The 15,617-nt window shown below is 39.6% G+C and overlaps 1 protein-coding gene across 1 annotated transcript in view; it reads right to left on the reverse strand.

Moving 5' to 3' along the window:
• The window catches only part of lrp1bb (low density lipoprotein receptor-related protein 1Bb), a 138,246-nt gene that overhangs the window by 38,391 nt on the left and 84,238 nt on the right, over positions 1-15,617 (reverse strand). Inside the window, exons 45-56 of the mRNA XM_046404484.1 lie at positions 15,333-15,452; positions 14,391-14,504; positions 14,058-14,207; positions 13,721-13,843; positions 10,364-10,483; positions 9,358-9,486; positions 8,789-8,911; positions 8,050-8,190; positions 7,627-7,814; positions 6,192-6,375; positions 6,016-6,101; positions 3,179-3,301 (exon numbers count right to left, since the gene is read on the reverse strand). Coding sequence (XP_046260440.1) covers positions 3,179-3,301; positions 6,016-6,101; positions 6,192-6,375; positions 7,627-7,814; positions 8,050-8,190; positions 8,789-8,911; positions 9,358-9,486; positions 10,364-10,483; positions 13,721-13,843; positions 14,058-14,207; positions 14,391-14,504; positions 15,333-15,452 — 1,601 coding nt within the window. The remainder of the gene's footprint in view (positions 1-3,178; positions 3,302-6,015; positions 6,102-6,191; positions 6,376-7,626; positions 7,815-8,049; positions 8,191-8,788; positions 8,912-9,357; positions 9,487-10,363; positions 10,484-13,720; positions 13,844-14,057; positions 14,208-14,390; positions 14,505-15,332; positions 15,453-15,617) is intronic.

A 15,617-nucleotide genomic window follows, 5' to 3' on the forward strand; every position in this document is an offset into this window, starting at 1 on the left:
TGTATGTGAAATTCAGATTAAAATGTTGTGGCCAAAGCTGACTTCCAAAGACAGATGATGTCTTCTTAAATTACTAAAGCTTCTGTATGTGCAGAATAGTGTACATTTTTTTCAAGTCAACAGTATCTGTAAAATTAGGATATCTTCAGTAACTAGTATAACTGTAAAATGTATTTTCATTTTTGAAGTCTGGTGTGTGTGTGTGTATGTGTGTGTGTTTCTTTCTACCTCTTAGACATATTTAGTTATGGTTATGTGTGCACAGTATTGCTTTTTGCTTTTCACACAATGTTAACGGTTAGGAATGGGGGGAAAGCAAAATTCAGTTTCAGCTCTTTACATGTTTCAATATTTGACACATAATTCTTTGTTTGGAAAATGGTGTACTGAGTTTTCCTAAAAGCTAAAACTGTCATGACATCTTTGTTGGTGCTCAGGATTCTGGTGATGCTTCTTACAATTCAAATGATTTCACTCTGTGTGAGTTTCCTAGTCTGGTGTGTGCACGGCAGTTCATGCACTTATTTTGTCAGACCGAGGAGTTGACTTAATAATAAATTAAGGTACCAATGTAGTTTGACCCATGTACAATTATGCAAAGCACATTTCTCAAATTAGGGACTACAGATGGAGTACACAAATCATTCCCACTGCTATATGACAGCTATAGCTGCAGCTGATGATAGCTAGAATATAATTTAATTAAGTCAGTACAGACTTGTAGTGATTATTATTCACATTCAGATTGTATTTTGATGTGCATTTACAACTGTGCTAGCTGCTGATTTGGATCACAGTGGAAAGTCAATGTGACATCTGAATGGAACATTTTTTCTGTGAATTTGAAGAGGCTGGTGTGCTTCCACAAAGTTGCTCTCTGCATGTGCGTACAATACGTGGTGGTTTGACCATGTGAATACGTGCATGCATTTTCATGGGAATGTTGATTATTAAAACTGCAGCACTGCCCCTGATCTATGTAGACACATCCTTAGCTGCACCACCTCAGTGCAATTACCAAACAGGTGCATGCACAAAAAAATGACAGTGTAGTTAAAATACCCTTTATATGAGTATTTATTAATCGTATAAATGTAAAAACTGTAATCAAAGCAGGTAGGGTAGAATGGAGGGCAGCAGTTAAACACTAATTCATGGTTTAATTAATCTAAATGTGCTGATCTCAGTGAGAGATTTGATTAAAATGTACATGAAAGCATTCAACTGATGTAAACAAAATCCAGGAACTATCTAGGAACTCCAATATCCCCAAGATAGTCTTGTCTTTTGAGTTTGCAGAAACAGTTGTTCAGGATAAACAATTGTTGTGCCAGCTGGCAGATAAAGCAAATGCATTTAATACCACCCTTTCCCAAAAAAAAAAAAAAGAAAAAAAAATATCCCAGCACCCATGCAATCTGTGATTAAGAAACACGATGTGCTTTGAGGCTTTTCCTGTCACCATTTGCAAGAAATATAGTCTTGGCAAAAGACTAAGCTGTCCCCTGTGCAGTAATTTGGACCAAACTGAACTTAAAACAGTCACTAAAATGTCACTAAGTATTTCCCATCACAAGCGCTTCTCAAGACAAAAAGGAGTCGTTACTCATTGCATAAAGCCTGTCTATTTCACTTTATCCATAATGCTCCACTAAACTGACTGAAAAGATTGCTTCATGTATAACTGAAGGTTAAAATGTGAGGGATGTCATCATTTTGTCTGACCTTGAACTGAGGCCAATCTTTTGCTTTCAGCCATTTAAAATAAATCAAGAGTGCATTTTAGGGCCTAAGGAAGGAAGGAACATATTGTTTGTTTGAAGGTTAATATATTTTTTTTTATTGCCTTTGCAATACCTTGTTGAGGGGATGAGGACACCCAAACACTCATGAAACTTTGCACAGCCATCAGAGGGTGTGAAAAATTACATATTCATACATGCACACATGTATGTGTGTATATACATTTGTGAGACAGTCATCATTTGATTTACACGAAACTTTCATGGTACTGTAGAAACTGTGACATAACATATAACTAGTGGGTGTTCTTTAGTTCCAAATAGTAGACACATAAAGCTAAACTGAAGTCCGTCCAAAACATCCAAAACGTATGAAAATTCAGAGCCGACTGGTTGGTATCTGGTAGTAAGGCTGTGGTTGACACTTGCACAGCTTTAATATGTTTCATTATTTGACAAAGTGTTTTCACATGAATGAACGCTGCTTTTGACAACGCAAGCACAGACGAGGGACATCGTCATCAAGTTATCAAATGCAAAAACAGTGACATCAACCCGCAGCATAGTGTAGTGCAACAGTTAGTCTTGAAAGTAAACGGAGTAAAAGACCAAAATCTAAAATGAATCAATATTGTTTTAGTTAAACATTTAGAATTAATTTAATCTCTGTCTTGGTCAGATAAAAATTCCCCAGGCTTTCCTTTCGCAGTTTACCAGAAGCGCTTCGCCTATACCAGTTGCATTGGATATCAGTTGTCTTTTAATTAACCAAATGTGAGAAGCTCCCTGATCTGTGTCTCAGAGAGTTTGTCCTCTTGCTAAGCTGTGGCTGTGGCTCAAACAGAGACTGTGGAAGTAATTGAGCTGAATGAGCCTAATGCCCCCATACACCAATACTAATGAGATGTTGAATGGGGGCCCAGCAGGTGTTTTGCTGACATCCCAGTATCCCCTGTGTCTGGGCTGCGATCCCATGACCCAGACAAACCTTGGTGATTACACCAGAGAGTTCCATTATATCATTAGGCTTGTTACATTTATCTGAGAGCCACTGATGGTATCTCTATTATCACTAACGCACATTCATTGTCGTTAAGCTAACATGCTGTTGGCTGCAGAGAAAAAGAAATCCATTATGTTGACTATATAAAAGGATAAAAGGCACCCATCATAAGCTAAGCAGTGATAATGGGCCATTTAAGCGACATACTTGGTTTACCAAACTCAAACTGAAGACTTATCTTTACAATAGAAAAAGTTGTTGGTGATTCCAATTAATGACAAATATAATGACACAGCTGTATAGAGCAAGGAAAAATCCAATACACTCAATACAAATTGGACAGAGAGCACACAAAGTAAAGCCAATAAATCTTGGGTGAAGTGGCACAAGCCTCCATATGGCATGCAGGCACAGCATCTTAATCCTGTGGTACCTTGAGGTCGCTCCCATTGAGGCGCATTCTGTTGATCTTCCGACCGCTTGGCCTGGTTGAGTCCACCCAATAGATGAATTCCTTCTTGTAGTCGAAGTCTATGTGGATGATGTTGTTGAGACCCTGCGAAAACACACAAGCACATAAAAATGTTACTTTCAGTTTCCATGAAAATTAAGGGATCTGTCACACACTTGCATTGACAACAAAGGTGTACAAAAGAGTGTACATTAAATATCAAATTCCACATTGTATTATCCATACAGTAGGTCTACAATATGAGAAGTTTGCTTATCCCTTGTTCATAGCATATTCATGATGTAAACTAGAAAAACAGAATGCAGAATGTAAAACTTCAAGGAGATTCTGTGTGTGTCTGACAAATATGTTCCTGTTTTAATCAATACAGTTTTCTACACAAGTGGTGTAATGGCTCATAATGCAAAACAAAGAATATTTTTATGTTTCAAGTCTATTTTCTTCTGTTTTATGTACATAACTACAGTGATTGTTTGTTCTGAAAGCTGCCAAATCACATGTGACCTACACTCAATACTGAGCCTGAACACATCCTGCGTAGAAAGGGAGACTGGACTCCTGTCCTACTGTGTCATTAAACCAATCCAGAGATGTTATGTTTACATAATTATTTCTTCAGGTGGAAATAGTAGCAAATGACTACCAGGATTAAATATATCTATCTATCTATAGATAGATAGATAGGTAGATAGATATATAAAAAGCTCCGCCTCTACAGCATTTGTGTTGATGTGATATTTACTGTAAGCAATATTGATTTATGTGGTTTTCCCACTGGTTGTAACGCTTTCAGCTATACAGAACATGCGTAGAGGAAGCAAAGTCTCAGATGCTCTGTGAAGTGGAAGTACTATCAAAGCAAAAGAGTGACGTACTTCCCATCTCTGTCACGCTCACAGGACCCCACTGTCAGTCAGATGGTGCTGCTCACCAAACAAGTGCCCCCACCCTGCTGTCTCGCACTGAAGGTGCTGAGAAAGGGTGTCAGATAATCTGACAGGCGAAATGAGACATCTTCATAAGATCATCAACACCCTCACAGACAGGCGCCAAAGTGTCCTGGGGGAACCCTTCTCCACTCCAAACACCAGCTACAGACACCACAGAGACCAGCATTTCCCCTTTTATCAGTGCCTCACCAGGAAATCTGTTCCTTATTCATTTCCTCTGCAGACAAAATAGCAACCAGCCAACTACAAAATGAACCATAATCTTGCATTGATACATTCTGAAAATTGATATGAAATTTTTAAAAAAAATAATACAAAGTGTGTGAAAACTGCTTATTACAGTGCAAGTGCTCATATCGACATCAGCATCAATATACCATTGATTTCCAGTTCCACATTTTCAACTACTCATCTAGTTTGAAAGTGACAGGTGCTTAAGTTTGCTTTGGATTTTGGCTACCAACGTGAAATTTAAAAAGAAATGTTCACCCATTTACAGCCTCAAAATGGAGGTCATTACTCCTGTAACAGCCAAACACATCAGTACACATGTTATAACTCAAATTCACTGATATCATTCCACAAGCTCTTACTGCATTGGACAGTTCATGAAAAGCCTAACTTAATATAAAAATGTTATCCTCGGTACTTGTTTTCTCTACTGTAAAAGTCAAAACTGATTTTTCAACGATAACAGAGTTAATTCAAACCTGAGAAGGAGAACAGTGCAAGTTTTAACAATTAGTATTAGAGTGACACAATAACATTGCGAGTCATTTTGTGTTTGTGGTGAAAAAGACAAATTTAAGCCAGCAAGAAATGTAAAGTATACAGGGAATTATCGTATCACGAGCAACTTCATAACAGGTTTTCAACAAGTGTATGTAATGGTGTGATATGAGGTCGGTGAAGCATGAACTTGTTGCTGATGGTACAAATAAAAGTGCACATCGGGTCGATTGGTTATTATGACTGTAGAGGAGACTGTTGGATAGCTGCAGGTTGATTTACAGTAAACCACAGTCAACCCTTCTGATAATCAGCATTACCTGAAGCAGCTGTAATGACCAGGGAATAACCGAAATAGCTTTTCCATGGGATCCTTAACTGTCATTTTAATAATATAATAATTGTCATTTTGCTCTCTGACAGTCAGAATCAGTTTCCGCTGCTTGAGAAGTTATGATGCACAATGGCCATTCAACAGACCTTAACAGATGCTGTGCATTTTCAGATTTAATCACAAAATTTGGAAAAAGAAAATATATAGATAAATAAATAAATAAATCTCGCCTAATAACTTGAGACTGAGGAGTACATTAACCATTTTTTAATACTCAGTAATGCTGAATACCTTTACTTGAGGTCCCTCATACACTTAAGTAAAAAGGTGTTTACCGTGACTCTTTCAGCAGACTTTTCAACCCTAATGTATTGAAGATCATCTTGTTTTCTGTTACAATGTTTCTTTCCTAGGACATTAACAACTCTTGGTCCCTAACACAACACTGTATGCACATTTCATTAATATATCACTTGCATACTCTATGGATGTTCTCTGCAAAGCTGCCATTTCCTCCACATATTGAGCGAGTGAACATAATTACATAATTACATAATAATTAAATTTGTGTTTTCAAAAGTATTCAAACAACAGCTACTTAAAACCACACTTCTTCAACATATGACCAACAGACTGGGTACAAGTGACAGGGGAGATTCAAAGCTAAATGCTAAAAGACAACAAGAGTGTAATATGACTGTTCGCAGCATGACAACATAATAATGTTGAACAATTATCCTCCAGCCTGTAAATATGTCAATGGCATTAATGCAGATATCACCTACCTGTTTCAAGATAGTGTAATTTGAGCCATCCACACTCAGTTTCCGGATCTCATGGTGGTCTGCCATTATGAGAAAAGGCTCTTCAGCTGAAATGAGAAACATGCAACGTCAAGAGGACCGGCAGGACTCATAGTTTGTGAAATTCTGCAAGCCGAGAAATCAAAAATCAGGCTGACCAGACAGAGCTTTGCACGTATTGGGGTTTCGCTCCACAGCTTCGTAGCCATCCACACACAGACATTTGTAGGAGCCATATGTGTTTATGCAGCGTTGGCTACAAGGAAGGGTAGTGGAGCACTCGTCAACATCCACACAAGTCCTCCCATCATCCTTCAAGTGGAAACCCGGCCAGCATTTACACTGATGGATTAAAACACAATGAAAAACATGAAGGTAATAGAAATTTGATCATGAATGCGGGAAATATGAAACAAGAGACACGTTTTAGTTGCACATCAGCACATTTGAAAACACTGGACATTATACAGTAGAATGCTTCATTGTGGACAGGTTATAAAGGTAGTGCATTTAATGTTGGGTTCATCTGTAACAACAACAGACAGTGTTTTGATCCCAGTACCTTTTTCTCAAAGTGATGCAGGCCAGCAACGAAAATCTAGCACACAGCATATATGATGACATCAAAGCAATGGTATAGATACACTATAGATACATGGCTCAGAAATTCCATTGCACTTCAGTGACCAGCGAACCCCCCCCCCCTTCCAAACAATAACTCAAAGTGCTTGTATCAGCCACTCTGGACTCACTACAAATCCCTTTCTTATCAAAAGTTATAACCTTGATTGCCTTTCTGCTGATCTCCCTGTTCAAGCCACAAATGGATGAACTAAGGGTCTCCACTGATGCGCTCTCTGTCCAACCCTACCCCTGTCATGACAGTGACAAGAGTTTTTCTGTGCTCTCAGCCACTTTATTGATGCAGTGAGCATCGTCTCATGGAAGAGCAGAAGAGAAAATTCGAGAGACAGTGAGAGAGAACAGTGATGGCCGCTTGAACACTCCAGCGGACGTGGCCTTGACCTGGGCGCAACCTGACATCACATGCCACCATTGCCAGGCATGGCAAAGTTGCCCAGCACAGCGAGACAGCACAAGTTGTTGGCATTTCATTAAACTCTCCTTACAGTGTTCAAGGTTGTTCAAAAAGTAAGAGATTAAATGTATGTGTACTCCCACCCATCTTTATCTGTTTAATGATGTGCAGAGTTGGCCTTGATTCATTATCAGTCATTAATCATTCATGTCCACATTATTACGAACATAAGCTCCACATCTGAACTTCTACTAATCATGCTAGTGCTTGGAACTGTGGGTCAGTACTGTATAGGAGTTAAAATGTATTAATATAATTTAAACTTGAATTTTATAATGGAAGTCACAATGCTGAACGTAGGGCACATTGCACCTATATTTATAAATGTGTTTAAAGTATTTTTCCAATTGTTATATTTCTATCTGGAATTTTACTGTAGCCTGGTTTGTAGCAGAATTAGGATTTATAGACCAACTGTAGCCAGAAATTCACTCTGAAGGGGGAATGTATTTCCAAGCTACTGAACCGTGACTAGTCCACTAGTCATCACTTACCTTGTATCCCACAGGAAGATCCTGGCAATCCTGTGTGCACCCACTGACGCGACGGTTCAAGCATTCGTTCACATTACAGTTCCTCTCATCTGACCGGTCTCCACAATCATCTTTCCCATCACAGAGATTCCTCTCAGAGATGCAGCGTCCATTGGAGCACATGAAGAAGGAGCCATTGCACAAGCTTCCTGGAGAAAGCAAGAGATGACTGTCACTGGCAAAATGCCCTGCAATTTCTCAACAAAGCCGGGGAATGTTTTTGACCCGACAATGTAACTTGACAGATTAATTCCTTTCAAGGAAGCTCTCCTGGTTGTAGCGCCTTTTGTTTCCACCATATGTCCCCGACAGTTTCCTGGGCAAGTGGTGCTGCTGGTGACACTGATGAAAAGATTCCAGCTGGGAGCCAAACAGCAGTCTTACCTGCGGCCAGACATTTGAGGTTCAGAGGCAGTTCGTCAGAATGGTCGGGACAGTCTGCGTAGCCGTCACACTCCCACTGCGAGCTGAGAAGACAGCGGCCGTCCCCGCAGCGAAATTCCTCTGATCCACAGGAGCGATAGACTGAAGAAAGAGAAACAGACACTTTTCCATCATTCTCCATCACTTTTCCATCCGTTTAAGCTCGAGCTTGGCAGTGACACAGTTTTAGTTTAGGGTTTAACTTTGGTAGGATTAAGTGCAAAAGGTGAAACGGCAACGGTGTTGTAATACTGATCAGCATTAACAAATTAAAAAACCTTTATAAATATAATCATACCATCATCCCAAACATTATTGTATTGCATAATTTTGCATAGAAAACTGGCAAAGATCTAAGGAATTCAGTAACTGTACACAAAAATGTCCTCCAAATTCATGTTTTGTTTTGTTTTTCAATGTGAGCACATCATGAGCACATGTTTTAGCTGGACTTTGCTCTGGGCTTTACTTCCACAATGAATTTTACTTTTATTCACATGAACTTTTTATTCTTTTTCATGTCTTATGTCTACTATCGTTCCTCAAAGAAGACTGTTCAAAAGTGCAGAGTTTGAACAAATCCACCATTACCATATTAGACAATTATTTTTTCAACTCACTTAGTGCAGCTTGTAATGATGACATATGCAAGTGCCACTGGTGAATATTAAAAGAAAGACAAAAAGATAAATCTACTTGCCACATTCCACCGACTCATCAGACCCGTCCCCACAGTCGTCATCGTGGTCGCAAACGAATCGCTGAGGGATGCACGCTTTGTTGCTGCAGCGAAACGAGCTGTCATCACATGTGTTGTTGGGTGCTAAAGCATGAAAGGAAATGGGTTCGAGAACTAATTAGCTGCTAAACATTTTTTCCCAAACATGACATGCAATATGTGTAAAGTGTCAGCATTAGTTAGCCTTATGCTACTCCACTGGTCTCTGTGTTTTCAGTTTCAAATGAGTGGTCCAGTACCACTTTATGAAAGGGAAGGCAGATTACACCACTTAGAGAAGGCTGCAATAGTGCATAATCTCCCATTATACACCACTTCCCACAATATACTGGTTTTGTTTATCTGACTGAGAATACAATTTGCATTGGGATTTACAGTAGATGTTAAGTGGATTTCATGTACTATGGAATAGTGTTTTACACCACGTAAACCAAAATTATATATGCATGAAAGCAATGATCCCTTAATTCTGGGATCACAGTAACGTTCTTTGATAAAGGACCTATTCAATGTGTTGAACTAGAGTTTACCACAGCCAGCTGCAGAGAGTTCATCGCTCCCATCAGGGCAGTCCCTTTCGCCGTCACAGAGCCAGCGTTTCGGAACACAGGCATACGATCCAGGGCAGCTGAACAGCCCTGGAGCACATGTCACCGAGCCTGAGAGGAAAAAGGACCACATGCTCTACTTTTAAAAGCCAATGCATACAAAGGAGCAAACGTGCAACAGAGAACACTGAGTAAAGGACACTTAATGAAGCAGATGTGTCTTGTTTGTTGGGATGGTACCTTCTGTTATTACTGAACACTGACCAACAATTTTTAGAAATCAAAGCACAGATTTTTCAGTTGTAGAAGATATCAGATGGTTATGATTTTGAACTGATACCCCTTTATGAGCTAAACCAATTTTCATTGTTCAGCAGTTCCCTGTTATACAAACTAACAAATAATGACTGTGCTATTGTGAGTAGCAATTATTCATGTGAATTCTGGAAGTCAGCAATACTTTCCTTTACGAGGACTGCCCTTGAAAGCAAAAGAGGACTGTATAAAATAGCTGCACTGAGAAACAAAGGTAAATACAGTAGTTCAATTAGGCATGTACAGCTAAAATGCATATCTTGCTTTGGACAAGAATTGTGCCTGGGAAAGCTTTGGGTCATTTCATTAATATTTCCTCGACATCCTATTACAATCCAATTATACAAACAATGTTCACAGCAATTCTTGCCTCTTTACTGTGGTTGAATTCTTTTTATTGTATTGTAGAATTCATTACATACACATCTCATTTTCCCATTGAAATAGCTGTGCCTCCTGGGCCTTAGTGATAAAAAATCTATTTGCCTCAGTGTCCACTCAAATCATCAGAAATGCCTGCAGTCACATTTGTTGTCTCATTAAGATTGCTTCGTTTCTGTCCATTCATTTCCAGTTCTTCTAGGGGAACACATGGCGCTGTCATATCTAATATAGTGGATGTGACCTTTTACACCAACAGCAGATTCCCCATGACATCTGAAAGGGCACTAACCGCAGATCTGCACGCTCTCGTCAAGACCATCCTCGCAGTCGTTCTCTCCATCACACAGCCACTGTTTGGCGATGCACTTGTTCTTTGAGCAGGCAAACTGGTTCCACAAGCACGATGAGTCTGCAATGGAAAAGGAGTTTCACTGCCATAAATCAAACAAAGTGAGAAGGAAACAACAACAAAAGCAGTATACCCTATAGAAGAGGCAGAGAGTTTTTAATCAAAACACAACAAGTGGGGTGGCTTCTGTTTGCCCCTTGGCATGCTTGTTTTTCTGCTTAGCAGAACACATGAGTGTGGTTGCTACACAAAGGGCTTCAAACTTAGATATTTTTTCCTTTTCTCTCACAAGAGAAGAAATTTTGATGTATGCTCCCGCTTTCTTGTGCAGGAAAATAAACATATGAACACAAAACAATGATGAAATATTGTATCAATATCAAAGCGCTCCAGTATTAATTATTAAGATTTATTTTCTCTTATTTAATTGAAAAGAAACTCGGCTGCTTGGGATGACAAGAACCAGTTGGATGTCAAGTAAGAGTGCACTCCACAGAACACTGTGTAAAAGTTATTGTGTAAAATGAGCATACATTCATAATCTGGTGTGTCGCTGAACCACCCACTCTCCCTGGGGAGTTGTTCTATGGTCTCCTCTCAGATGTTGGGACTGAGGAAGTCTGCCAGAGCTTTGAAGAGATGGTGAGAGAAGGAAGGGGGGGTGTGTGCTCTAGGTCAGACCACAGTACAAGGAATTATGGATCCTACTGAAGGTGGGGGGTCTCTCACACTGCAATGCTTTGTTCCTCTCAACTTTGAACATCACACCAGATACCCTGATGCTATAATATAAGATAAGGATGAGATAAACCTTAAATGGCTAAATCTGGAAACCATGATTATCCAGACTTTCTGTACATGATACTAAATTTGCACTTCAAATGTTAAAACAGCTGCTTCAAGTGTTTGACAAAATAGCAGGTCTGCAGCACATTAAAAGTATCAAAGACAGTCTTTTATATCTCATTTTCAATAGTGTTTCACACAGCAGAAAGCGCATTATGCATTGTGAAGTGACAAATGACTATTTCATCTAATCAGATACGGAATTTGAAATTCCTGAAATGTAATGACATTTCTCAAAACCATTTTGCCTTTGCAGTCAGATTATCAGTGGTTGGAGCTTTTTATATGGTAATTAACTCGGAGGAATGGGAATATTGTCTATTTGTCCTAAAAAAAGCTATTCAGAACTTCAGAATTGTGCCATAATTCATATCAGTTCAGATATAAGAACATTTGAAGCATGGGATGTTATCATTTCACACAAGCGCAAATGACATTTTTAGATAAAGGAATGGAAATGGTGTTCATGTGTTATGCATCTCTCTAACAACATTCATGGCCAATTTATGGAAATAAATCAGATAACTCGAAGAGCATTAAATATGAAACTGAATTGCACTGAACTGCCTTCTTCTATCTGTTGCAACTGACATGTGAACAAAGGTGCTGGTTAATTATACAGAAAGGGCAAACCTGACAAGTAAGAAATCTGCAACATCTTAGTCAGACACTCTCAAAGGCAAAGACATCTAAGTTCTGTGGTCACATTTTATTTGCGTTATTCTTCCTGAAATTAGCCCCTGATGTCATAAATCTGAAACTGCTAGGGTCTGGCTGGTTTGAAGGCAAAATGAGTCATACACAAACAAGTCTTAAAGAGTGCAGCCATGCCAGCGGCTCTGTGAGTCTGGAATTAGGCATAGCATGCTAACAAACTCATAAGAACATGCCTATGTTTAGCAGATATAGCCTTTAACATGGTCACTAACTTAGTGTGTCAGCATGCTAATATTTACTTATTAGCATTATATGAAAAGTGCATTTGAGGTGGGTGAAAGTCTCACTGTTTCATAGATATTAAAGTGTTGGACAAATTTGGCTTTATTTCAAACCACAAATGTCACCTCATGGTGGTACTAGAGAAAAATCACCAAAGGCTAGTAGGATGCATTTTCTGGGAACTCTGGTTGTAGGTATCAAATTCTATAGCGATCCATTAAATTTTTTATTTATTTATTTATTTTATTTTGAAAGGTCAGTGCATCATCAAAGTCATTAGGATCCATACTCTGTGGCCGATAAATTTCAGTCCTATAGATTGTAAAATAATTAAATGTGGACTAAATTGGCAGTCCAACTTACTGAGAGACCAATATTGCCATTGCAAGTGTGTGCGTATGGGAATGGGGTGTGTTTGGTTTTGACAATTGCAAAGTGCAATAGTTACATTTCTCTTACCTCACTGAGAATGCAATGCAATAATACTCCTCCAACTCGGCACATAGTTGAAAGCACTGCTTCACAGCTGCTTCACGACTTCTTACACCTCAATAGGCTAGACCATTCAGCCTATGGGCTATAGAATACATTACGCTGACGACTCAAATGCAGGCAGCAAGTGTTTTGACACTGTGCGTGTGTGTTTGGACATCTCCATCAGATCTAATTATCCTGTGCATGTGATGAAGCAGAACAGGTTCTCCACCTACATGGAAGCACCCGGTCAGATTTTGCTTTGATGCTCGTAGCAACCACATGTGAATGGATCTGTGTGTGAGCTGTTAGTTTTGAGGCCAAATTATATCAGTCACTACCATGACTTAATTATGGCCCTCCTGTTTAATTGCAGAGATCTTGACTTTGTCATGGTAAATTCTGCATACATTAGGATGGATCAAAGCATAGTAAGAAAGCTCTTCTTGCCTTTGGTGAGGAAAGTAGAGGAGTGGCATTGTAATGTGTAATCCTTTCATATGTATCCGCTTTTCACTGAACTCACATTTCCATCTTCGGCATAACCGTTTCAGTGACTGATGGCTCATTAATTAATTGCTACACTGGAAGTGCTGTATATTATAATTCAGAGGGAGAAGGGGAAAAACTTGGGTCCTTAACAGCATCACTCTGAATTGAGAGTTGGAATTAGAATTTCAAACGAGCAGCAACACATACTTTGAAATATCAAACACACACTGAGAGTGAAGAGACAACACAACACAACACAAAGTGAAGAGAAATTGCCTGAAGCATGATAAACAATCATTTGTTCTCTTTCTGTCTCCTCCTTATATACTGTATGTAATATACATTGCAGGCAAGGATCCTTTCAAATGACAGAAACATTAGAACAAACAGCTTCTTATTAATGGAGAATAAATGTCCTTTCAAATGCAGACAGTGCAGTGTACAGTAACCAAATACCTCATCTGTTGCTACCTATTACAGAACAAAACATCATCTGAGTTTATCGTGTAGAAGCTCTTTCATGAGAGGTAAGATTTGTTGGTTTACCGCACTGGAATTCATCTGCTCCATCCTCGCAGTCTTTTTGGCCGTCACACAGCCACACGCTGGAGATGCAGTTTCCGCTTGGACAAGAAAAGTGGCCTTCCTCGCACTTCTGCCCATGGGAAACTGGGACAAACAACAAAAGAAAGTCAGTCCTGTGGGCATTAGCAATGATTGAGGTCATTATCTTTTCCTAAGCTCTCTCTGAATCTCTTATTCCACTGTCATAATCATCTCCGAAAATGAGATCTGTCTTAAGTCTTTTCTAATTGAAGCTGGCTTCCTTAATCTGCCTGAGAATGCACATGCAAAATGTGTGTGCGTTTGTGTTTGTGCTCACCCTGGCAGTTGGTCTCGTCGGCATAGTCTCCACAATCGTTTGCACCATCACAGATCCATGAAGGGTGGATGCACAGTGAGGTGGAGTTGCAGCTGATGAAATCTTTTTCTTTCACCCCAAGCTTGTAAAAGTCAGAGCAGTCGGTGTGGTCTGAATACAAACACAGCACCACAATAATCGTCTTGTCATAATGGAAGCAGTGGTGAAGGTAAAGGTGAGAGAGTCAGGGTTTAGCCTAAGTGAGCTGATCCATGTGATCTGCTATGGGTAGAACTGTGTTTACATTTTCATTTTCCCGTAACTGCAACGCAAATCACAGGCTAAAGGACTTACTGCAGCTTTTTTCATCTGAGGCATCGGCACAGTCAATGACCTGGTTACACCAGGCTGAGCTGGGTATACAGCTCCCATCCTTGCACGATGATTCTGATGAGCCACACGTGACATCTTGGGGAGAGAATTAGCATTTCAAATAGATAACACAATAGACACAGCACTCTGAGACAGTTACAGGTAGAGCTCACAACAATACTTAGACCCTCTTACTGAGGGTGGTTAAAATTAGCTCCAGGTTGCAAACTGCCAGACAGAGAAGGGTTAGTGATGAGTTGTGTTATCAGTGCAGCGGAACTGCCTGTGCTATGAAAATTGCCTGAATGTCATGACCCTCTTAGCAGTGGTAAAGAGCAAATCACATTTAATATGCAAGAGGTTCAAGTTTTGCTGCACATTTACAAACTACTGCACAGCGTGCCAGTTAATGTTGCATCTCTGCCTTACATTATCAGCATAAAAAATATATAATATCATAATTAAATGTTCTATTGTAATAGAGAAACGTACTGTTGCTCCGTTGCCTGAAATCTCATACTTCCACATCACTGCCTCCTTGGGGGCTTGGAATAGTATTTATTAGGAGTCTATAAACTTCAACATTTTCCCACTAAATTCCAGTTACAGCAGGGAATTAAACACAGCATTACTTTTTACTGAATTATTTCACCATCAAGGTCAAAACAAAATCAGTCTAGCCACGTTTAAGGGACTTTGTGTCCCTTTAACACATCCTCAGTCTCTCAAAAGCAGCTTTTAAGGCTGGAGGTTGGGAGCCTCTTTGAATTTGTGCACTCTCTATGATCCTGGGGCTCATTAGGCAGTGTAGGCTTAGCACAGCATGCAGCCTAGCGCACCGTATTAATATGAGTATTAGTGTGGCAGGATCCTGCCCTCAGAGGCAGGACAGCTTGAACAGGAGATCAAACGACTGAGACTCACTGCTACAGAAAGCCTCATCAGAGTTATCCCCACAGTCATCGATCCCGTCACAGAAGCGACTGTTGGCCACACACCGTTGGTTGTAGCAGGGTCTGAAACCCTTCCGACAGCTCCTGTTGACTGAACACAGCGAAATTCATAAATATGTTAGAAATTACTAAATGTTTGCCACTTTTTTTAACAATCATTTCTTCAAGAATTCTATATCAGTGAGTCTAAATCAATAGCATATTCTCTGGTACTCTACATTCTCATATGCCTGTGCTTCAGACAGAGCTGTGAAGT

Source organism: Scatophagus argus, chromosome 11, assembly GCF_020382885.2.
Source record: "Scatophagus argus isolate fScaArg1 chromosome 11, fScaArg1.pri, whole genome shotgun sequence".
Classification (NCBI taxonomy): domain Eukaryota; kingdom Metazoa; phylum Chordata; class Actinopteri; family Scatophagidae; genus Scatophagus; species Scatophagus argus.